The following is a 24,840-nucleotide window of genomic DNA, read 5'->3' as shown; positions in this document are numbered from 1 at the left end:
CCTCCTGTTTTCCTGGAAGGAAGCCTAGAAATGGGAAAGGGAGTGGAGGAGGGAAGTTTCACCTGTAGGTCTCTTTTAAGGTGCTTGCATTTCCAGATGCCCTCTCAGAACCTCTACCTGCATAGCCATTGGCTCCTTAAACTTGGGTTGCCCTCCCAGGAGCTGGCCAGCCCCGCCTACCCCTCCCTGCCTTCAGCACCTCCAACCCTGCTCTTCTCCATGTGTGTCCTATCTCAGTGAAAATGCTGAATCCACGTACCTGTTTCCAGCCGGCCTCTCCCACACCCATCATCCATGACTCGAGTACCCTCCAGATGCTTCTGGAATCAATCTGCTCCTGTCATCCCCGCCTCCCTTATCCAAGGCAGCATTTTAGATGACTCAGAGTCGCTTCACATTTGGTCTCCCTTCTCCCACACGTCTCCCCCTCTTCACCCACTCTCCATGGGCAAACCAGGAGACACTTCATGAAACTTTTTGAGATCGTGTTGGATTATCATACAGTTGTACGAAATGACAGCTCCTGTGATACCTGGTTCCCCCCAGTGTCACATCTCGCACACTGCCAACTAGCCTCACTGTCGGGATCTGACACTGATACGGTCAAGGTACAGTATATTTCCATCTGGGCCAGGATCCCTCCTTTTGCTGTTTTACAGCCATGCCCTCCTTCCTCTCCCCCTCCTCCATCTCCCAGCCTGTCCCTCACCAAGGGTCACTTTTAAAAAACATAGTGTGGGAGTTCTTGTTGTGGCTCAGTGATAACAAACCTGACTAGTATACATAAGGTTCAATCCCTGGCCTTGCTCAGTGGGTTAAGGATCTGGTGTTGCCGTGAGCTGTGGTGTAGGTCGCACGCTCGGCTCGGATCCCATGTTGCCGTCTTGTTGTATAGGCTGGTGGCTATGGCTCTGATTCGACCCTGAACTTCCATGTGCTGCAGGTGTGGCCCTAAAAAAAGAAAGAAAGAAAAATACAACACATAGTGTATTATGACTTGCTCTGGCTGGAAACTCTGCAGGGGCAAAGCAGCACATCCTGGTCATAGGCCCAGCAAGCCCAGGCCCCTGCACACCTACCCAGCTCTTACCCTGCACGTGTGCCAAACCCCCTGTCCCCCGCAGAGCAGACCACTCCATCTGATGCTCTTTCCCTGGAATTTATTTGTCACTTAGGGCTCATGGTATTCATCACTAAGCTGTCCTGTGCCCAGTCTAGCTTAGATTTGCCTGTACCCCTGATTCGCTATGGTCACACACAGAGGGTTTGTAATTATTTGCCTCTGTTGTTTAGCACCATATACCTAGCTGTATGTTAACAAACGCTTTCAGCTTCGAGTGTCAAACTAGCCAATCAACAGCACCTTAAACTAATGGAGGTTTGTTTTTCCCACATAAGAAGTCAGAGGTCCGTGGTCATTGGCTGTGGTATCTGCTCCGTGATGTTATCAAGGACAGGACTCTCTTGTCTTTTTGTTTTTTTATTCTCAGTGTGGACGTTTTGACCTCATGCTTGTCACTTCAAGGCCATAAGGTGACTGTCACAGCTCCAGTCATCACATCCTCATTCAAGGCAGAAAAAGGGGGCAGAAGGCTTATAACTCACAAGACTGCATCCTTGTCAGAAGATTCCCAGTACCCTTCCTCTTTATAACTCATTGGCTAGAACTGAGCCTCCCCTAGCTGCAGAGGGGGCTGAAAAAGTGGCTTTTGTTTCTTTTTCAGCCCCTGCAGTGAGAGAAATGGGCAAAGGCTAAGGGGTTGGAAAGGGCTGTGGGGGAAGCTAGCTAGCAGCGTCTGTCACACTAGCTCAGCCCTGCATGTATTAAGCATGTAAATATTTGTGGTATGAGTGATGAATGAAGTCAGTCTCACATTCGAACCAGATTCTGGTTCATACCTGGGCATATGTGTCCTTATATTTGAACTTTGCATATTTTGGGTGTATATCTTGACTCTTTAACTACCTTGTGTCACAAACAGAGACATCTTTATGGGTTTGTTTTTTTCTTTTTTTTCTTTTTTTTCTTTTTTTTTTGTCTTTTTGCCATTTCTTGGGCCGCTCCTGCGGCACATGGAGGTTCCCAGGCTAGGGGTCGAATCGGAGCTGTAGCCACTGGCCTACGCCAGAGCCACAGCAACGAAAGGATCCGAGCCACGTCTGCAACCTACACCACAGCTCACGGCAACACCGTATCGTTAACCCACTGAGCAAGGGCAGGGACTGAACCTGCAACCTCATGGTTCCTAGTCAGATTTGTTAACCACTGCGCCACGACGGGAACTCCCATCTTTATGTTTTTCTAGAGGACATTGTGTGCTAGACACATAATAATTGCTTAGTATTAGTTAATTTAAACAGTAGAAAAAGTCAAGTCATAAGAGGTCAAGAGCTAACTATAAGTGGGCACTACACTTCTATTTAAAATCATGTAGGGCTGGTGCAGCGGAAACAATCCAACTAGAATCCATGAGGATGCAGGTTTGATCCCTGGCTTTGCTTAGTGGGTTGGGGATTCGGCATTGCTGTGAGCTGTGGTGTAGGTCAAAGACACAGCTTGAATCCCGCTGTTGCTGTGTCTGTGGTGTAGGCTGGCAGCTGCCCCTCCGATTGGAGCTCTAGCCTGGGAACTTCCATATGCCACAACTGTGGCCCTAAAAAAGAAAAAAAGTAACAAATAAAATAAAATAATATAGGGCTAATAGGAAAATATACGATGTGTGTGTATATAATATCATCCTAAGCTACATATCAGGGTGATATATTAATTTATAATTAATTCATAATTCCTGTGATTAAAAGAGATGCAGGGTCCAGGGAATATAAAACAATTTATAGGTAATTACAGTTAGGAAATGGTAATAACCATTTGTTTTCAGTTTCAGGATGTTCCAGAAATAGAGCTAGGTGTTTGAAACATTTAAATACGGCAGGCATTATTTTTTCTCCTCCAAGAACATTCCCGTTAGTTGCTGGGGAGAGAAAAACTTCCACATGGGGGCTAAGCTGTGGCCAATTCCAGAGGACTCACCCAGTCACCCCCCTGGCTAGGATTGGGATGGGTGCTTCTCTGCACCTTTCATGCTCCCTTGGGATTCCAGAACCCCAAAAGACCTGCTGTTCATTAATACTAAGCACAGAGCACACCCTTTAATTGGGTTCGGATTTAACTGTAGCCCATGCTTGGGGAAATAAGACAAAAAGCATGTCACATGAAACTCACGTATGCCAGGGCTCTGAAATGTTTCCCATGGAGCCTCTGGGCGACAGGCCATAAATTACAGGGAATCTGGAACCTGGCGGAGCAGGAGAAAATAAGCCGGGGTGGCCATTCGGCCCTCGTGGTTATGATGGAGATACATCCACCGCAGTTTGTGGGAATCAGAAAGACAGGTGCACACAGACGGGCTCTCAGTCGGCCCGACCCTGAACAGTACAGTAGGTGCTTTCTTTCTGGGCAGTTTCTTCCCTGACCTTGGAAGAGGGACACAGCGTTTGGTGAGTGGAGAGAATCTCACTGTGTTTGCAGGGAGCGCATTCCTTGATTACCTGCTTCCCTCTCCAGCTATTTAATGCTAGGTTGAGCAAAGGCATGAAATCTTGAAATCACAGCATCCTCCGTCCCTTAACATCTCATTCTGCAAATGTGCTGTCTGAGCTAGATACCCATTTAACAATTTAGATAATTTCATACTTCAGAACACCACTTAAGTGGCAGCTGCTCGTGCCCTGCTCCCACTGAAAGGCGTTGGAATTTGTTTTCTAGATAAGTGATTGGGGAACCTCTTTGCAGTGTTTTATTATGGATATAACTCTCCCTCTTCCCTTCATCTCTCCCTCCACCCCAATTATATTGACTTGTTCGTCGTCACTCTGTTTTCTGCTCACACCCATCCGTGCATGGACACATGTGGGCGCACACACACATATGCATAGTTGTAATTCCCAGTACACTGTGAGTCCAGAGCTGCTTTGGTTCCTTTTTTGGTGAGGAACCACAAAATTACGCCTCTCTAGGCTTTTTTTTTTTTTTTTAATCTGTTTTTCCTCTTTTTAGGGCCGCACCTGAGGCATATGGAAGTTACCAGGCTAGGGGCGGAAACAGAGCTGTAGCTTCCAGCCTATGCCACAGCCATGGCAACGCCAGATCCTTAACCCACTGAGCGAGGCCAAGGATCGAACCCATGTCCTCACGGATGCTAGTCAGGTTTGTTACCACTGAGCCATGATGGGAACTCCTCTAGACTTCTATTTTGAACATCTATATTGAACATCCATGTTGCTAACATCTTTCATGGTCTCTGGATGAATGTCTACCCTTCTTAGATAAGTAAAACTTTGCTGGCAGACTGCCCTCCAATTTAACCTCTCCCTAGCTTAAGTTCAAACATCTAGTAGTTATTTCTAGTAACCTTTTAATATTATAGAAGTATACATACATTATAGAAAATTTGAAAGCATAGATAAGCAAAAAAAATTTCAAGAGTATATTCCCACCTCTCAGAAATTGCTGATGTTAAAATCTTAGTGCGTAGGCTTTTGGGTCTTTTTCTATGTTTATTTCAGACAATATCTCTACCTTTCCACTTTTTTTTTTTTTTTTTTTTTTTTTTTTGTCTTTTTAGAGCCACCCCCATGGCACATGGAGGTTCCCAGGCTAGGGGTCAAATTAGAGCGGCAGCTGCTGGCCTACACCACAGTCATAGCAACATAAGATCCACCACAGCTCACAGCAATGCAGGATCCTTAACCCACTGAGTGAGCGGGATCGAACCTGTGTCCTCATGGATACTAGTCAGATTCATTTCTGCTGAGCCACGACGGGAACTCCCCTACCTTTCCACCTTAATAAAATTTTATTTCCTCTAATACTATAATCATATTCAAATTTCCCTGATTGACCCCCCCAAAATGTCCTTTCTACCTGGCTTTTCCAAGCTGGAAAAATATGATCCAGGACCTTACTGAATCTAGTTCTGTCCCTTCATTTTTTTTATCTCACATGGTCCCTTTTTATATGATGCTGACTTGCTGAAGAGACCAGGACAGTTGCCCTACCAAACGTCCCACCATCTAGATTTGTCTGGTTGCCTTGTCATGTGAGCTCATTACACTAGCCTCACATTTCCTGTAAACTGCAAGTTGTATCTAAAGGCTTCATAGGTTTAAATTAAATATTTTGGCAGGAATACATCTCCATTGATTTTGTGTGCTTCCTGTTACACCACGTTAGCAAACACTTGTGGCTGAACCACTGTTAATGACAGAAGGACTGACCATTAGATCAGGGTGTGTACTGTGTTCCTTCAATTACAACAAAAACGATCCCTGTCTAGCTCAGGGTTTCTCCCCTCACACTATTTAACATTTGGGGCCAAATGATTCTTGGTGGTGGGACTGTCCTGTGACTGATTGGAAGTTGAGTAGCATCCCTGGCCTCTACTCACTAGATGCCAGTAGCACCCAACCCCTCCCGGTCAGAGACCAATAAAGTCTCCAAACATTGCAGAAGGTCCTAGGTTAAGGAAAGACGAAAGATTCCTATTTATCTCATAGAATTATTGGGAACTCTCTCTCAAGGGTGGAAACATCAGAGCAGCTCTGAGGACCTTGGTCGTGGGAGTTTGTGGTTTTCTGGAATGCTCCCCAGCAATGCCCGGGGTCTCTCTCCCCATTTTTGGTTCGATACGGAGGCCATCTGATTGGCTCAGGTTGGCTCCGATGCTTATGCTTCAGCCAATCGCTGTGGCAACACAGATCTGCCTTCTGGGTACTCCTTCTGAGGGTTGAACTTTCTCAGAGAAGGCAGGGTTACGAGCTGGATAGACCCCCAACAAGTTTTTCTTCTCTAGCACCCAAGCTGTCAGCGCAGGATGTGTGCCCCAGCCCTTCTTGGCTGCTGTGTCTCCAGTGCAGAGGCTGTTCCTCCCAGTATTCCTGCCAAGGCCCGCTTCTCACCTTCTCCCAAGGACACTCCCTCCGAGGCAGGACTAGTTGCAGAAGCAGGGCTGGGAGGTGGCCGCAGCCAGCCCTAGCACCATCCATCTCAGATGGCATCTCTAGCCCAGCCCTCGCTATGCCCTACACTTCAGGCCTAACTGCTGAGCGTAGACTCCAGGTGACTTGCTAAGCTGGGGTGTGGCTTCCAGATGCAGATGGCTCTGCCTTCAACTCTGCCTTCGGCTCTGCCTTCAGCTCTGCCATCTGCGCCCTGTCATTATCACCTGTGTCCACTGCAGCCTGTCTCTAGGAGAGTCAGAGGCTTGGGGTGGAGACAGTAACCAGGTAGAGAAGAGACTTTGCCCACTGCTTACATTTCCTTTTTTTTTTTTTTTTTTTTTTTGGTCTTTTGTCTTTTTAGGGCCACACCCGCAGCATGTGGAGGTTTCCAGGCTAGGTGTCGAATCGAATCAGAGCTACTGCTGCAGCCCTACACCACAGCCACAGCAACACTCAATCCCAGCCGCATCTGCGACCTACACCACAGCTCACGGCAACACCGGATCCTTACCCCTCCGAGTGGGGCCAGGGATCGAACTTGTGTCCTCATGGATACTAATCGGGTTCATTAACCACTGAGCCACGATGGGAGCTCCTTACGTTTCCTTTAACAGCGTCAGGGTAAGTCTTAGGCTGGGCATCCTTGCCCCAGGAAAACAGGAGTGGTCGGGAGAAGCTGGAAGTCGATGGCACTGAACCGGGAAGAAGCCTGACTGGAAGTGTCAAGTGGTAGCAGAGGAAAAGGAGCATGTGGGCCAGTCTTTCTCAGCTTTGAGGAAAAGAAAGGGGCTTGGGGGTGGAGAGGGCAGAATAGACAGAGCACAGAGGAGCTCTAGGGCAGGGAGAATACTCTGTGTGATATTCTAATGGTGGATACGCATCATTAAACATTTGTCCAAACTCATAGAATGTTCCACACCAAGAGTGAACCCTCATGTGTGGACTTAGAATGTATGGACTTATGATGTGTCAGTGTAGGTTCATAGCTTGTAACAATTGGACCGTTCTGATGGGGCTGTCAGCATGCTGACAGTGGCCTGGGGTGGCGGGGGTGCGGCTGAGGCTTGCATGTGCCAGGTAAGGGGGAGTATGGAAAATCTCTGTCTTCTGCTCAATTTTGCTGTGAACTTAAATTGCTCTAAAAAATGAAATCCTTTTAGGGAGTTCCCGTTATGGTGCAGTGGAAACGCATCTGACTAGGAACCATGAGGTTGCAGGTTCGATTCCTGGCCTTGCTCAGTGGGTTAAGGATCTGGTGTAGCCATGAGCTGTGGTGTAGGGTCACATAAGCAGCTCGGATCTGGCATTGCTGCAGCTGTGGTGTAGGCTGGCAGCTACAGCTCCGATTAGACCCCTAGCCTGGGAATCTCCATATGCTGTGGATGTGGCCCTAGACAGACAAAAAGACACACACACACAAAGGATTAAAATGTGAAATCCTTTTAAAGAAAAGGACGGAAGGAAAAAAAGCAAGAATATCAGTCCAGAGAAAGATGGCAGAGCCAGGGGAATTAAGAAATATAGAGGCCCCCAAACCTCAAACACTGAAAAAACTATGATGACCTACCTCCCCCTCAATAAAAAAAAAAAAATTTTAAGGAAAGTTTTGCAGGGATCTGCTTTTGTTGAGGTGTACGCATGGATGCTGTTATAAAATATAAAATCCTCTCATTTCCCCTCATTTTCTTGGCACCTCTTCTTTGCAGGCGCCCTGATACATACCCTGCCTTCTGGGGCATCAAGCACAGGGAGAGGGCCCAGCATTGGGACCTCGCCCCCACCCCCACCCCCTGTCCTGAGCTTGGGAGGGAGAAGAACTTCTAAAGCTCTGGGGCAGGGGGAACTTCTAAAGCTCCCAGAAAAGCCCTCTTTGTGCCCACAGGGTCTAGTGTGGCAGCTGCACATAAACATATCTCAAAATGAGTTCATGGAGTTCCCATTGTGGCACAACAGGAACGAATCCGACTAGGAACCATGAGGTTTCGGGTTCGATCCCTGGCCTCACTCAGTGGATTAAGGATCCGGTATTGCCGTGAGATGCGGTGTAGGTCAGAGAAGCAGCTCAGATCCCACGTTGATGTGGCTGCAGTGTAGGCCGGCAGCTACACCTCATATTCCACCCCTAGCCTGAGAACCTCCATATGCCGCAGGTCCGGCCCTTAAAAAAAAGAAAAAGAAAAAAAACATGAGTGTGTGAGTGAGTGGCTGAGTAGAGGAACCTGTCAACTCCTGGGTAAAACTTCAAGTACATTAGGAGTAAATTAAGGCTTTGAACTGTTCTGTGGAACTAGAAGCCATGTGTGGTAGGCTGAAGAATGGCCCCCCCCCAAGGTATCCACATCCTAACCCCTAGAACCTGTGACTGTGTCACCTTACGTGGCAGAAGGGTCCTTGCAGGTGTGATTAAGTTTAGGGGCCGTGCAATGGGGAGATTATCTTGGCTAATCCATGGGGGGCCTGTGGAACCACGAGGGTCTTGAGAAGTGAAAGAGGAAGGCAGGAGGGTGGGAGGCAGAGAAAGTGTGATGAAGGAAGTGGTGTGGTGGCCACGAGCCAGGCATCATGGGCAGCCACTGGAAGCTGGAAACTGATTCTCCCCTGGAGCCTCCAGAAGGAAGGCGGCCCTGCCAACATCCTGGCTTTAGCCCTGTGAGACCCATTTCAGACTCTTGACCTCCAGAACTGTAAGAGAATAAATCTGTGCTATTTTCAACCACCAAATTTGCAGTCATTTTTAACAGCAGCATTAGGAAACCTGTACACAGTGAATAGCCCTTTCTTCCCTGTAGGGAAAATGTCTTCCAAGTTCCAAATATCCTATAAGACATAAGCTTTGGAAACCTGGCCCATTCACCTTTTGGAGTCCACTTACATTTACGTTCTTGTTCTGTGTACCTATCTCCAGGGTCTCAGGGGAGCTCAATGTATTCATCTGTAAAATAAGATCTTGATCTTTCAGCCGCAAAACGCCATTGCAGATCTCAGAAAAAAAAAAAAAAAGTTTTACTTTAAAAATATGTATTGGGTCTAGATACTCATATTGCAACAGAACAAAGGGGAGGGGAATGTATACATGTAAGAGTAACTTGATCCCCATGCTGTACAGCAGGAAATAAAATAAAATAAAATAAAAATTAAAAATAAATAAATAAAAACATGTATTGGGAGTTCCCATCTGGCTCAGTGGTTAACGAATCCAACTAGGAACCATGAGGTTGTGGGTTCAATCCCTGGCCTTGCTCAGTGGGTTAAGGATCCGGCGTTGCCATGAGCTGTGGTGTGGGTTGCAGACATGACTCGGATCCCTCGTTGCTGTGGCTCTGGCGTAGGCCGGTGGCTTCAGCTCCGATTTGACCCCTAGCCTGGGAACTTCCATATGCCAAGGATACGGCCCTAGAAAAGACAAAAAAATAAAAAGTATTGGAAATGATTGCCCAGTGGGGACCTGCTGTATAGCACAGGGAACTCTACCCAATAGTCTGTGGTAGTCTATATGCAAAAAGAATCTGGAAAAGAATGGATGTGTGTACATGTATAACTGAATCCCTTTGTTGCACAGTGGAAATTATCCCAACATTGTAAATCAACTATACTTCAAAAAAACTTTAAAAAATGGGGAAAAAAAATGTATTGCAGTTCCCTGGTGGCTGGTGGGTTAAGGATGTGGTGTTGTCACTGCTGTGGTGTGTGTTTGATCCCTATGCTAGGAACTTCCACAGGTGTGGACAAAAAAGTAAATAAAAATAAAAATAGGAGCCATTGTGGCTCAGCAGGTTAAGGACCAGATGTCTCTGTGAGGATGTGGGTTCAATCCCTTAACACCAGGTAAGGATCCAACATTGCTGCAAGCTGTGGCATAGGGTGCAGATGCAGCTTGGATCTGGTGTTGCTGTGGCTTTGGTGTAGGTCAGCAGCTGCAGCTCCAATTTGACCCCTAGCCCAGGAACTTCCATATGTGCCAGGTGCGGCTGTAATAAAAATTTTTTTTAATTATTTAAATGTGGTAATAGGCCTGTGAATAACATAATTCTCTTGAGCTGGATATGAGGCTAAGCAAGAGATATGGTCGATGCTGTATTAATTAGAGAAAGTAAAATCATTGAGGGAGAGTTCCCGTCATAGCGCAGTGGTTAATCAATCCGACTAGGAACCATGAAGTTGCAGGTTCGATCCTTGGTCTTGCTCAGTGTGTTAAGGATCCGGCGTTGCTTGAGCTGTGGTGTAGGCCACAGATGTGGCTCAGATCCCACGTTGCTGTGGCTCTGGTCTGGGCCGGTGGCTACAGCTCTGGTTAGACCCCTAGCTTGGGAACTCCATGTGCTGCTGGAACAGCCCTAGAAAAGGAAAAAAAAAAAAAAAAAAAAAAAAGACATAAAATCATTGAGGGAAGGAGGGGAAGAGAATGACAGCATCTAGAACATTCTGGAATTTCTTTGTTGAAAGCAGGTAGAGATGCTTTGGATTCACTTCTTGCAAAAGAACTGGGGCGAAACCACTGCAGCCTCATAAACCCCTGCCCAGTTCCCCTGGTTCCTTGGGAACAAAAGGCTGAATCATCTAGAGTTTGCACAAACCAAAGAAAAGAAGGTGGGCATTATCAGATAAGAACTTAGGCTTCAGAGTTCCCATTGTGGCTCAGCAGGTTAAGATCCCCACATAGGGCCCATGAGGATGTGGGTTCAATCCCAGGCCTCCTTCAGTGGGTTAAGGATGCGGTATAGGTCACAGATGCTACTCAGATCTTGCTTTGCTCTGGTGTAGGCCAGGAGCTGCAGCTCTGATTAGATCCTTAACCCTTAACTCGGAAACTTCCTGCAGCCCTGAAAAGAAAAGAAAAAAAAGACTTCAGAAGATTGACAGACCAGAAGAGGTGAGCACAAGGCCAGAAAAAAATATTAAAGGAAACAGGAGCATAAACTCTAAAAACAGTGAAATACAGGCAGTAAAGTTAGATGATCCCCACTGAGGAAGGAAGAGAGAACAAAGTTTCTAGAGAGCGCTGCTGTGGAGCCTGAGTCTGTGCTGCATGGAGTTCTCTCATGAGGCTGGAATCGCGACGTTAGGAAGCAGAGAAAGGCAGAAATAAAGGAATAAAATAGATAAAACGTGCGTTTCCCAGCAGAAAGTAACCACAAGAGCCACCTTTTTAGTTCTGCGGCTGGCGGAGGGTGATGCTGGGAAGTGAGTCAGCGCGGGAGTGGGTGGCCGCACATGCTCAGCTGTCCCCCAGCTTCTGCTCTCCCAGCACCTACGCCGGCTCTGCCCTGGAGACCAGACGAAACAGAGTGGAAAAAGAAGGAATGGAGCCAAGAGAATCAAAAGAGAGCAAAAGAACACCCGGCAGCTTGGAGTCATTCAAGGCCAGGCCCCTGAGCTGATGACACGCAGGCGCAGGCTGACCTTCGGGGGAGCCTTTTTCATCCTTCACTTTAACGGCCCCTAGCAGGATCCTTGAGACATCGCTCAGCAGGGCCAAAAGCCTGATAAAGGCTCGTGTTGCCCTCATTTTCCAAGAGCAGATACGATGACTGAGCAACGCTGGGCAGAGAGGCGCTGTCCGGCCACCGCAGGACATCTGAGCCGGTTACCAGGCAGGCGGTTCCTGAACTCAGAGGAAGAGTGAAGGTGACACGGGTTCAGAGGCAGCGCGTCTGAGTCCTGTTGGCCTCATTGCTTGGGTTATGGTAGACAAACTGGTAGATCTGGGCGTTGTCATGGACACAGATGCATAGACTAGCAGGGCTGGAAGCAACGTACCTGTAATTCACTCTCCTTGTGTGACAGATGAGTAGACTGGGGCCCCCAATCGTAAAGGCCAATTCCTGGCAATACTGCGACTTGGAGCCCCTCCCAGACCCAGCCTTGCTGGAGTCCCACCCAAACACACCGTAGTTCAACAAGATACCCAACAAAGGCCACCATGATGGGCTGGATTACAGGTTGTATAAATGGACAGCCAGAATCCAGAGACAGTTTATTACCTGAGCATCAGCCTGAACAAAAGACCTGTATATAAGCCCTGTCCTCGCCAGACTTTAAGAAATGATTCACACATAGAAACAGAACACCCAGTTCAAAATGACGCAAAAATGAGAGGGAGGCTGAGAACGTTGGGTGAAAGGATCCGAGTTTCCTCAGTGCATTGGCACAAATTCAGAACCTACAGTGTGTAATTTAAAGAGGGATAAATAACGGGGGGTGTGAAATTGTTCACAAAGCCTGGATGAGGAAGACTTCGCTCCACAGCAGCTTTGTGTAAAAGGTGTGGGATTTCGCTGTAAGCAGAATGTGAACAGAGTGAGGGGACTCAGGGGGCTGCCCAGAAAGCTCACGTGACCATCTACTGCATGGTGGGCAGAATAATGCTCACCAAAGACACTGTTGTCCTCATTCCTGGAAGCTGTGAATGTGTCACCTCACACGGCAGAAGGGACTTTGCCGATGTGATTAGATTAAGAGTCTTGAGATGGGGAGATTATCCTGGATAATCCACGTGGACCCAGTGTGCTCGAGGGATCCTTACAAGTGAAAGAAGGAGGCAGGAGGGTCAGAGGAAGAGGAAGAGATGTGACCACAGAAGCAGAACCGGGAGGGATGCAGGACCAGAAGCCAAGGGCCACAGGCTGCTTCTCGGCCCTGGAAAAGGGAGGGAAAGGCATGCTCCTGTGAGTCGGGAGGCTAAGCAGGTGACATAGATGATCAGAGCAATGGTCTGCTCTCCTGCAGGGAACCAGGGCTCCCAGAGTGATGGAGTGGCTGGGAGAGGACAAAGTAAAGCAGCCCCTGCCGCTGACACATGCTGATGGCAGTGTCCTCCCCCTGCCCACGTTTCTCAGCATTGGAAGGTGCATGATCCAGCTGGAGGCCCACTCATCCTTTCTTGCCTCTCCACACCGTTTTCTCTGGAAGCCTTGAATAATGCTGCTGCTGCTGCTGTTGATTTGCAAGAAAGAGAGCAAAGTGCCAAATAAAAAACAGTTCTGCGGTCATCCTCTTCCCCAGGCTCCATCCTGCAGACAGCAGCAGCCTCTGACAGGTGCTTGGGCCCTGGGCTCAGACAGTGGTTTTCCTGCAGGCACCGGGCACTGCCTGCCAGCTCCAGCCCCTGGAAGGGAGGCAAAATGCCTGTGTCAGTTGATTAAAATGTTCTCAGTCAACGTGTCTAGACAAGTATCCACGTACCTCACAGCCAGAAATGATTGTGGCCATAGCTACGTTTAGACATAATATCAACCTGCTTGATAACATCATTCCTAAGCTGCTACCTCCCCCTCATCCTCTTTCGTCCTCCCATTCGGTGGCTTGTGTGTGTTTCAATAGATTTTTTTTTTTTAAAGACAAGAGGAAAATAAAGCGCGCCCAAAGACTAGGTGACTGTGCTTTCAGAAGTGTACCCGTTTCGGGAGTTCCCGTTGTGGCTTAGAGGTAACAAACCTGATTAGGATCCATGAGGATGAGGGTTCGATCTCTGGACCCTCTCAGTGGGTTAAGAATCCAGTGTTTCCGTGAGCTGTGGTATAGGTCGCAGGTGCAGTTTAGCTCCTCATCGCTGTGGCTGTAGCGTAGGCTGGCAGCTGCAGCTCTGATTCAGCCCTCCAGCCTGGGAGTTCCATATGCCTCAAGTGAGCGCCCACCCAAAAAAGAAAGAAGTGGACTGTCTTCCTTTCATGCACTTCTGTCGTGTGGGAGCCCAGGCCTAATGTTGTTTGCTCTCCAGCTTTTCGATGGGGGTGCTGAGAGCTGGCTGAGGGCAGCACGTCTCTCCATCAGCCTCCCCAAAACCATCACGAATCACCCACAGGTTGAGGTAAAGGCAGCATGTGTGCCCTCCAGGCACCCATCCACCATCTCTCCAGCCCCACTTCCACTGTGGCCCTGGCCCTCTCCCTCCAGCGAGCAGTTCTGGAGCTGCCACTGAAGGTGACAAGGAGCTCAGGCCAGAATGATGCATGGCTGTCCCTCCCTCGCCTCAGCCCACACACACCATTCCATCCAGAGGATATAAAGTGGATTCTCACCAACATACTTTAAATACCCAAAGGCACTTTTCTACAAAAAGAAAAAAGCCTTAGGTGTATCCTTTCATATCCTAGTTTTCTCATCTGCAAAATGGGAACAAAAAAGGGTTCCCAGGTCTCTGGACAGTTATGGGGATTATAGGGTTTAATTTCTGGAAAGCACTTAGAACAGTCCCACCCACTCCTTAGTCCTCTCAACTCCTAGGATAACCACTGAATGAATGAATGAAAAAGTGAGTGACTGCAAACACAGTCTGTACAAATGTGTTAGACGTGAAAAATTTACTCCCAGATTTGATCATTGAAATGACAGAGGTAAAAAATCCATCTCTTATGTGTGAACAAGTTCTGTACCTTACGTTTGCATTTTATGCTGTGAAAAAAATGCCTTTTTTTTTCAGGACTACACTTTGTTATACGAAGAGGCAAAATATTTTCAGCTTCAGCCCATGCTGTTGGAGATGGAAAGATGGAAACAGGACAGAGAAAGTGGCCGCTTTTCGAGGCCCTGTGAGTGCCTGGTGGTGCGTGTTGCCCCAGACCTCGGAGAAAGGATCACGCTCAGTGGTGACAAATCCTTGATAGAGGAAGTGTTTCCAGAAATCGGCGATGTGATGTGTAACTCTGTCAACGCAGGCTGGAATCACGACTCCACGCACGTCATCAGGTTCCCACTGAATGGCTACTGTCACCTCAACTCAGTGCAGGTACAGTGTCATCACATGCTGTGTGACATCCAATGCCACTCTCAGTGCTCTTACTCACCCCTGCCTTCCCACGGCGCCCTCCCTCCAAAGAGCAGGGATCGCTCACCGGTAATCCTTCTGTGTGTGTGTGGCATGGGGGTTAAACTGTTCACCCCTCGACAGCATTCATTCAGTCATTCCACAAATGTTTATTGAACATCTACTATGTGCTGGGTGCTGGTAGGAGCACTGGAGATACAGGCGAGAAGGGGATAGACAATAGCTTAGTTTTCACGAACTTACATCATGGAATTGTGGGCAGGGGTGTCCCTGCATGTCAGGCAGGCAGTGAGAAGAGGATGCCTGACGAAGAGAATCCCAGCGGGGGAGCAGGGAATATCAGGAAAGCTTGAAGCCAGTGAAAGTGGGATAAGAAGTGTGGCGACCCAGGGCTGCAGGCAGCCAGGGACAGAGGATGGGGTGTCTCACAGAGGGTAGCAAGGGCTCTGGGATTCTTCTTTTTGGTCTCTTTTGATTTTGGTTCCCTGGCTTGTGTGAGTAAAATGGAAAATGATTTGAAGATTTTGAGCAACAGAGTGACCTGTCGTAATTCATATTTGAAAATGAACACACCAGGAGTTCCCGTTGTAGCTCAGTGGAAACGAACCTGATTAGTATCCATGAGGTTGCATGTTGGATCCCTGGCCTCACTCAGTGGATAAAGGATCGGGCGTTGCCATGAGCTGTGGTGTAGGTTGCAGATGTGGCTCAGATCCTGCATTGCTGTGGCTCTGGCATAGACAGGTGGCTGCAGTTCCAATACAGCACCTAGCCTGGGAACCTCCATATAGCGTAGGTGCAGCCCTTAAAAAAAAAAAAAAAAATGGAAAGGAAGGAAAGAAAAGAAAAAAGGAATACTCCAGCAACAGGTGGAAATCAGGGAGAGCAAGGGAACCAGTTAGAAAGCTCTGGTCCAAGCGATAACTGAGAAGTGTTGGCCTTTGAATATCTTGAGTGGTTCTGACAATGGCTTCAGGTTATAAGACAGAAGCCAAGGATGATTAAAATTTGGGGCAGAGGAACTGGGTGAGTGGAATTAGCATTTCCTGAGATGGAGAAGTTTATGGGGGGAGACTGAAGGGTGGAATGCAGAAGTTTGGTTTACACCACGTGAGGTGCCATGTGCTTTAGATGCTGGTGGGTGCTGTCACCATCTTGACAACGTGTCCAGCCCTGGGCCAAGGGTTGTACGTGCATTGTCTTCTCACACCAACCCTAACAGGTCAGCACAATTAATTCCCCATCTTGCTGATGAGAAAACAGAAGCGTACCTGGATCTTGACTCTAGGTCTGTGTGACTCGAAACAATTCGAAGTCAGTGAAGTGAAGGTTTAGGGGGTTTTATCCCTCTTTCTAATTGGATCAGGCCCATGGCTTTATTCAATATCAAGCCAACAAAACCTCTCCTCAAACTCCAAGACTAGAAACCTCCACACTACCATCCTGTACCTTGGCAATGGTTTCACAACTGTTTAGAACTGTTAAAATTTGTGAACAGCTGTTTGAGAGCAGAGCAGCAGGAAACTGGCAGAAACTGAGCCCCGGGGGTGGGGAGGAAGGCACTGCGTGCCCTCTGGGTCACCCAGGTCTGGAGGTGCGCCCCAGGCCACTCTGCGTGGTGTTCCTGAGCATGGCCTCTGCTATTTATAAACGCTTCGAGAGCCCTGAAAGCCTTTCCCCTCCAACCCATGCCTGGCCCCTGGCTTTCTCTAGACAGCATTTCAGTGCTTCTCTAACCCCTCACCCCAGGCCACTGAATAACTGTCATAAATTCATAAGCCTGACACATTTCCCAGTCATTTGAGTCTGATCAGATGTGGAAATTTCCATCTGGATCAACGTTGTCATATGACACGGCCATAGTAGCTTCCTGCCCCACCGACCAAGAAAGAGGCACCATCTTCTAGGTGTTCAGAGGTTTTGGGATGAGGCACAGGAGCCCCACTTCCCACCAAATCATTCCCAAATGAGGCTGACTTTAAGGAACTTTAATACTAGTAAGTGATGTTTAAAAAGTAATGGCTGGGGGAGTTCCCATTGTGGCACAGTGGTTAACGAATCCGACTAGGAACCATGAGGTTGCGGGTTCAATCCCTGGCCTTGCTCAGTGGGTTAAGGATCCGGCATTGCCGTGAGCTGTGGTGTAGGTCACAGACGTGACTTAAATCCTGTGTTGCTGTGGCTGTGGTGTAGGCCAATGTCTACAGCTCTGATTGGACCCCTAGCCTGGGAACCTCCATATGCTACAGAAAGCAGCCATAGAAAAGGCAAAAAGACAAAAAGTAAAAATTAAAATTAAATAAAAAGTAATGGCTGAGAAGCATAAACTCTGCATTGCCTTGGAGTAAGCTTTACCACATTCAAGGTAAACAGTGGATCATGTTGAAATAATTATCATATTACACATATAGGATCCTCTGGGGAGGAAGCTTATTTAGGGATTCCTTATTTTAGTAATTTAGCAACCTAATAGCACTGGAAGAGAAATGTTAGCAGAGTTAAGTTCTTTATTGGTCAGTGTCCTCTACCTTGTGACACTTCTCCTCGTCAAGGCAAAGAATCCCTTACAGGGTGATGGATTGGCCAAGGAAACTGGGGTGTTTCTTGCTAACAAGCTACATTCTTGCCTCTACTGGGGAAATCTCCTTAGAGCATGCTCTGCACCTTTTTATTTGCCTTTTTATTCTCCTACCACCAATGCACATCTTAATGTGCTTAATTTTGAACCTACAGATTGTTTTCTTCATCGTGTCCTTTTGCTGCCTGGTATGTATATGCATTGTGAATTTATGTATACAAGTAGAAACTACAGGGAGAGTGATCATTTTGTTCTCATAAGGACTTGCTTTGTTTTGCTTTGTTTTTCTTTTCTTTTTTTTTTTTTTTTTTAGGGCTGCACCCACGGCACATGGAAGTTCCCAGGCTAGGGGTCCAATTGGAGCTACAGCTGCCAGCCTACACCACAGCCACGGAAACACAGGATCCAAGCCACATCTGCAACCTACACCACAGCTTATGGCAACGCCAGATCCTTAACCCACTACATGAGGCCAGAGATTGAACTTGCATCCTCATGGATACTAGTTGGGTTCATTCCCTCTGAGCCATAATGGAAGCTCCTTGTTTTGTTTTCAATTTGCCAGCACTTGAAGTTTTAATTTTTAGAAAACATACATCTACTTTCCAATTCATCTAGCTAGCTATTTTGCAAAATGGCAGATTATATTCCATGTAAAAGTAGGCAACCAAAAATAATAATTCAAAAAAATAGTAAGGATTCACCGTACATTGACTATATTTTGAACGTTATTTGAGGAGCTCCCATGTGACTCAGTGGGTTAAGGATCCAGCATTGTCATTCTTGTGGCTCAGGCAATTGTTGGGTGTGGGTTCGATCCCTGGCTCTAGAACTTCCACATGCTGCATGCATGGCAAAAAATAAAAAAGTTATTTGGTAACATTTTACTTTGTTCCAGAAATTTATAAAATTTGAGCCACCTATTTTTTTAAGTTATGATTAAGTCATTATGCCTTTTGAGTGGTGTGGAAATAATTATATCCAGAATCCTGGCAGGGAACTTCTTCAAGTCTCATATTTGTTGGATTCCTAAAGAAACACAATGCTCTAGATCAATTTCCGGTCTTTTCGCATATCTAAGCATTTCAGGAATTTTTCCCTGCATTCAGGGGTGTCAAATAAACAGTGACAAATCCAGGGATCTTTCTGGCATCAGGTATTTGATTTCAAAATTAAAGAAGAGGCAGGAGTTCCCATCTTGGTGCAGCTGAAACAAATCTGACAAGGAACCATGAGGTTGCGGGTTCGATCCCTGGCCTCGCTCAGTGGATTAAGGATCCAGCATTGCCGTGAGCTATGGTGTAGGTCACAGCCGCAGCTCGGATCCTGCATTGCTGTGGTTGTGGTGTAGCTGGCAGCTGTAGCTCCAACTGGACCCCTAACCTGGGAACCTCCATAGGCCGCAAGTATGGCCCCTAAAAAGCAAAAAAAAAAAAAAAAAAAAATTAAAGAGGTTATACAGGTTATGGTTGTATGAGAAGTTTGGAACATCTATGTTTTCGATGTGTTTTCTAATATGTAGCATATATAACCATTTTATTTATTGTTGCCCCCCTGGATGCACACAAGGCAATAAATCTACTGCAAATTCCACAAACTTGAAAAGCTGTAGATAATCCATTGGTTCTGCTATTGAAATTGCATCAGTCTTCCAAGATGAAACAGATGAACTCAGTATCAGGAAACCTGAACAGTGGCCGAGTCAAGAGTGAATGAGTTGAGGATCAGTTGCCAGTGGAGTGAGTTCAGATAACGTCACTGTTTTTCTATAATCCTTATCATCTCATCGAATATGTTAGTGGTAAAGGAGCTTTGAAATGTGAACCTTGTCTTTCTGCAGAGAAGGTAAGGTTGCACATTTGCCAAAAAACATGAGCTTGGAGGCCAAAGAGACCTGAGTTGGAAACCCAATTCCATCACATCTTAGGTGTGAGCCTCTGTTTTCTCATCTATCAAATGGGTTCACTCCACCCATTCTGCCAGGTGGTCGTAATGAGTAAGTGAACTTGGCCTGGGGAAAGCTACTGTGGAAAGGCACATTGTAGGTATTAGAAACATTTGCCCCCTCCCTCCAGCCCTTAAATCCATAGTCTTTGAAAGCAGCACCTCAGAGGGACTTAGAGGTTGGATAAGATGGACCAGAGCTGCACGTGACCTCAAACCTGGGACAGTCTTTGCGCTATTGATGTGGCCTAAGGACCCAGTTCACCCCTAACCAGATGCTTGTCTCGGCCCCTCACAGGTCCTCGAGAGGTTGCAGCAAAGAGGGTTTGAAATCGTGGGCTCCTGCGGGGGAGGAGTGGACTCATCTCAGTTCAGCGAATACGTCCTGCGGCGGGAGCTGAGGCGGACACCCCGCGGACCCTCCGTCATCCGGATAAAGCAAGAGCCTCTGGACTAAGTGGACGTATTTCTTATGCAAAAAGGAAGAAAACATACTTATGACGCAAACAGAAAAAAGGGACATTTATGTGCAGTTGGGACAGCACACCAAGTCCTGGACCTAAAATTGAATAAAAGACACATTTATATCCAATAGAGACCACACCTGTATTCATATGGGAACAATTGGAATAGTGATATCCTCGAGGTGTAAAAAATATATAAATATATATATATATGTCAAAAGGTAGGAAATGCAAAAAAAGAAAAAAAAAAAAAAAGAAGAAGGTGGTGCTGTGATGGCCGTGAAGTGTCCTGGGCCTCCTGAGGCCTCTGACCAATAAACAAGCCATGAGCAGTGAGGACGCATCTCCTTACCGTTTTCGTTGCCAACAGCCATCCATTGTTTCTTTTTCCTTTGTCTTTCTTTTTCCTTTTTTTTTTTTTTTAAAAAAAAAAAAAAACAAAAAAACAAAAACCAACCACTAGAATTACATTTCCTGCGTATGGAAGTTTCATGTCTCTCTTTATATGGGGGACCAGGCAGGACTTCAAAAAAACCTCTCATGAGCACACTGCATTTGAAAGACGTTAGACATGAAATTTTAAATGTAGTTTGTACAGAAGTCACACTTTTTTGTCCACCTCACAGATGTGAACTTACTTTGTTTTTAAACTGATCAGTTTTGCAAAGGGGCCAGAATTATTACTTGTTAGAGTTGCTCCAGTTTGAGTCTGCTGCTTTCCTACAGTTTTTCAAATTTTATAATGTATTAAATACAATAAACTCTGTTTAAAAAATAAGGTCTGTGTGAAACACGCGTGTTGGGGTGAACCTGCATCAAAACAAAATTTATCTTTTTTACAATTTTCTGTGTGGGGCATCGAAAAGAAGAAGCCTAAAAGCTGAGGCTGGCGTTGAGATCAAAACCCACTAAAGGATAAGGATGTTGACCCTCATTCTGAACAGTTCTGTGCCCTCTCGGTAGGTGTTAGGTCCCGTGCTTTGTTAGTCTGTGTTGGTTAGCAAGATAAACCTTCTTTCCTGTGAACTTTTTGATTAAAGATTTCAGTTATTGGAGTTCCTGTTGTGGCACAGAGGGTTAAGAACCTGACATGGTGTCCATGAGGATGCAGGTCTGATCCCTGGCCTTGCTCAGTGGGTTAAAGATCTGGCATTGCCACAAGCTGCAGCTCCAGCTCAGATCTGGCGTTGCTGTGGCTGTGGCATAAGCTGACAGCTGCAGCTCTGATTTGCCCCCCGGGCCTGGGAACCTCCACATGCAGCAGATGTGCCCCTAAAAAGAAGGGAAAAAAAAAAAAAAAAAAAACAACAAATTTCAGTTATCTATTGCTACAGAGCAAACCACGCCCAAACTTAGCAGCTTAAAACAATATTTGATGTTCTCACGCAATTCTGTGATCCTCTTGTGTGGACTGACCTTGGTTGGGCTTCTTCGGCTGCTCATGATGTCATCTGGGTTGTGACTGGGCTGGAACAGCCACGTTGGCATCCCCACAGGGGGCTGCCAATCCAATTGTTACAGGCCACATCCTCTCTGGGTGGCTTGGGCCCCTCTCAGCATGGCAGCTGCATTCCAAGAGGGAGGAAAGAAGCCACTGCCCCCCAAAAGGCCACACCTGGAGCTACTGGGCACACTTCTGCAGTGATCTATTCAGCATTTTCAGAACCAGCTCAGATGCAAGGAGGAGCAGGGGATAAAATCCATCTCCTGTTGGGAAGAGTGACAAAGAATTTGTAGCCAGCATGGATCTACCATAATACCTGTCCAAAACATCCAAAAAGTAGGGCATTAATGGCCTTGAAAGAGAGAGAAAATAGCAAGGCCAGAATGATCACTTTCTTATTAGACAGAGAGGTGAGAAACACAAGATTTCAATACCACTTTTGGAATTAAGCCCTCAGTCTTTCCCAGGTATTAGTGATTCTGGAGGCTCCTCTGTCAGCCCTGCCATCACCTTTCTTCCCTACTTCCTTTTCCTCATTCCAGACACTCAAAATAAACCTGGGATGATGCTGAGATTGACAGGTCAACTATAATGTGTTTCTGCTGCAGAGATGTTCCTGTGGTGATGGACTGTTTCCATTCTGAACTTTCTCTCTTTTTTTAAATTAAAAAGTCTATGCCTGAGGACACCAGTAATGAAAATAATCTGTGGCTCCTGAAACTAAAAGTAAGCTGTTAATGGCTCCTATCACCCCCTGAAACACAGAGGCAGCCCCAACACTGAATTACTCTAATGACTGCCAGCCAGGCTTTCGCGGGGTTGTTTAATTCCCCCTTATTTGAGGTTAATACACCACCGCTCAGATGGAGACAGCCAGGGTTGCTCCCACCGGCTATCTGGTCATCCACGTCCACTGAAAGGAGAATGAAATTGCCTATGATTTTACTAGTAATTTATTCTCAGGGGGTAAAATTTCCTAAAAGCAATAAAACCAGGGCCCCGCTTTGGGACTTTGCTGGTTATTGTCATCAGTTAACATTTACCCAGCACTTTCTCTGGGCAGTTACAATTGTTCCAATCAAATAGTCCACAAAATTATGTGCACTTTATTCTTTTCTGAGCTCATATGCCCTTTTAAACAATTACAAGCCAATTGCACATTTTTTCTACAAAAATCTCTGATCCGTTTCAACAGGACAAATATGTGACATATAATGTTTATGTTTTTAGGTCTTACAACCAATAGATTCCCAAATACTAAAGTACTTCAGGAAAGAGCTTGTCAATCAAAATACAATTGTTCCATTGTTTCCCCCCTACTTTTAATTATCCAACATATAGGGTTATTCATACTTCACCAGTTGTCCCAATAAGGATCTTTATAGCCATGTTTATTTTATGCACTGCATTGATTATTAATGTCTCTTAGATCCTAATTTAGAAAGATTCTATATTTTTTCCTTTTCTTTTGCTTTCTTTTTCTGTGTTCCCTGACATAGGTTTATTTGAAGAGTATAAGTCAATTGTTCTGGAATTTGTTGCACAATTTGGATTTGTCTGGTTGGTTCCTCTTGGTAGAGTCAGGTTAAATTTTTTTTTTTTTTTTGCAAGAATACGACATAGGTGATTTTTTCACTCATTACATCACATCATAAGGGTCTGTTTGACCCATCATAGTGATAATTTTATTTCTATTTTTTGTTTTTATTTTTATTTTTTGCTATTGTAAATTTTATTGCATGTCATTTCTGATATTTCTCTGGTGCCAGCAATACTGACCACTTGGTTGAGGTGACAGTCACCAGATTTCTCCAAAATTAGAAATTAGCTCTTCCTATTGTAATTAATAACTAATCTACGGGATGAAATTAGGAGACTGTAAATATCCTGTTCTTCAATGCATTTTCAACCTGGTGGTTTTATGTTCATTGGTAATCTTTTCCTGAATCAGTCATTACCTTGGTGGTTATAAATGTGTACTTTTAAAAAAGCTACTGTTGGAGTTCCTGCTGTGGCTCAGCAGAAAAAAATCCCACTAGGAACCATGAGGTTGTGGGTTAGATCCCTAACCTCACTCAGTGGGTTAAGGATCTGGCGTTGCTGTGAGCTGTGGTGTAGACTGCAGATGTGGCTCTGATCTGGCGTTGCTGTGGCTATGGTATAGTACAGCAGCTGCAGCTCCGATTCACCCCCCAGCCTGGGAACCTCCTTATGCTGAGAGTGCGGCCCTAAAAAGAAGAAAAAAAAATGCTATTGATTGAACCATTGGTGGTGTTTAAAATAACCTTTTTTTTTTTTTTTTCTGAGCAAAATCCATTTCTTTAGTCCAAGTCACACAAACTATAATCTTTGATCTGCTCTGTACTAAGAAGTATTTTTAGAAAAATAGAATGAAGCAAAGCCAGTTCTAAACTGGTTTCTAAATATTAGGTGAGTTTCCACATAGTAATAATAATAGCTGTGCATTTGACATTTGCTCTGTCCAAGGCACTTCACTAAGCATGCTACCTGCACAGAACTCACTGAATCCTTAGGACCACCCTAGAGGTTGTATTATCCCCATTTCTCAGTTAAAGAAACTATTAAGACATCAAGTAAAAGACATGAGAAAGGCTCATTTTCAGTTTAGCTTTCTAAGGAGGGCCCAAAGCAAAATTTTTGAGAAAAAGTAAGTTTTGTGTGGTAGTAGGATGAGGAAGAAAGCAGATTATTAGTTAACAGCATTTCTCCTTAGAATGCAAACATAGGAGTTCCCATCATGGCTCAGCAGAAATGAATCTGACTAGTATTCACGAGGACACAGGTTCAATCCCTGGCCTTGCTCAGTGGGTTAAGGATCTGGCATTGCCATGAGCTGTGGTGTAGGTTGCAGACACGGCTTGGATCCCACATTGCTGTGGCTGTGGCGAAGGCTAGCCCCTACAGCTCTGATTGGACCCCTAGCCTGGGAACCTCCATATGCCCTGAATACAGCCCTTGAAAAAGATTAAAAAGAAAAAAAAAAAGAATGCAAATGTATTCCTATATTTAAATATTTTGAGCATCCCTTACAATATATTGGACAGTCTGTTTGGGTGATACTACGAGGACCATGATGTGGTTTCTTCCATGGGGTATCTGGGGGGAGTACCCACACATCCAGCAGCCGGCTTAGGGCCTGTACATAGCTAACAGCAAAGGCACTATGGATATGCATCAGATTTACAAACCGAAGAAATGCCAGATGATAAGGGTTCACATCTGGTTGGGGAAATTAGAAAAGCATCACAGGGGAGGTGGTACCTAAAAGATGCGTAGGCTTTCACAAGGAAGGGGTATAGAGGGAGGGCAAAGCTCCAAGCTGGGAAGCGGAAGGCAGGTTCAGAGAATGGTGTGGGATGCAGCTGGGTTGTCTGGGACATGAAACATGGCAGAAAGGTCAGTGGAATTGGACTGGAGCAGGGGTTGATCTTGAGTGCTAGGCTCAGGGTTGGATTTGATTCAGCAGCTTTTGGAGAATCCTAGGAGGTGGGCTCTGGATATTCAACTGTGGGGTCAGCAGACTTGATTGGCTAGAACAGTGTTTGTGTGAGAGGCAGATAAGTGGCTGCTTTTCCAGTTTGTCCATTTAGGATTCCTAACCAGGCTGAGAATCCAAAGATGTATG

At 45.9% G+C, this 24,840-nt stretch overlaps 1 protein-coding gene across 5 annotated transcripts in view; it reads left to right on the top strand.

Moving 5' to 3' along the window:
• The window catches only part of KCTD1 (potassium channel tetramerization domain containing 1), a 189,676-nt gene extending 169,148 nt beyond the window's left edge, over positions 1 to 20,528 (top strand). For 4 of the 5 annotated variants that reach the window (XM_005653406.3, XM_021093325.1, XM_013996069.2 and 1 more), the window contains exons 4-5: positions 14,420 to 14,725; positions 19,585 to 20,528. In XM_005653406.3, the coding sequence (XP_005653463.1) occupies positions 14,420 to 14,725; positions 19,585 to 19,743 (465 nt within the window). In that variant the 3' untranslated portion in view covers positions 19,744 to 20,528. 5 annotated transcript variants of the gene reach the window in all.

Source organism: Sus scrofa, chromosome 6 (assembly GCF_000003025.6).
Source record: "Sus scrofa isolate TJ Tabasco breed Duroc chromosome 6, Sscrofa11.1, whole genome shotgun sequence".
Classification (NCBI taxonomy): domain Eukaryota; kingdom Metazoa; phylum Chordata; class Mammalia; order Artiodactyla; family Suidae; genus Sus; species Sus scrofa.
Note: the sequence above shows the minus strand (reverse complement) of the source record. Positions and strands in the feature narration are given on the sequence as shown.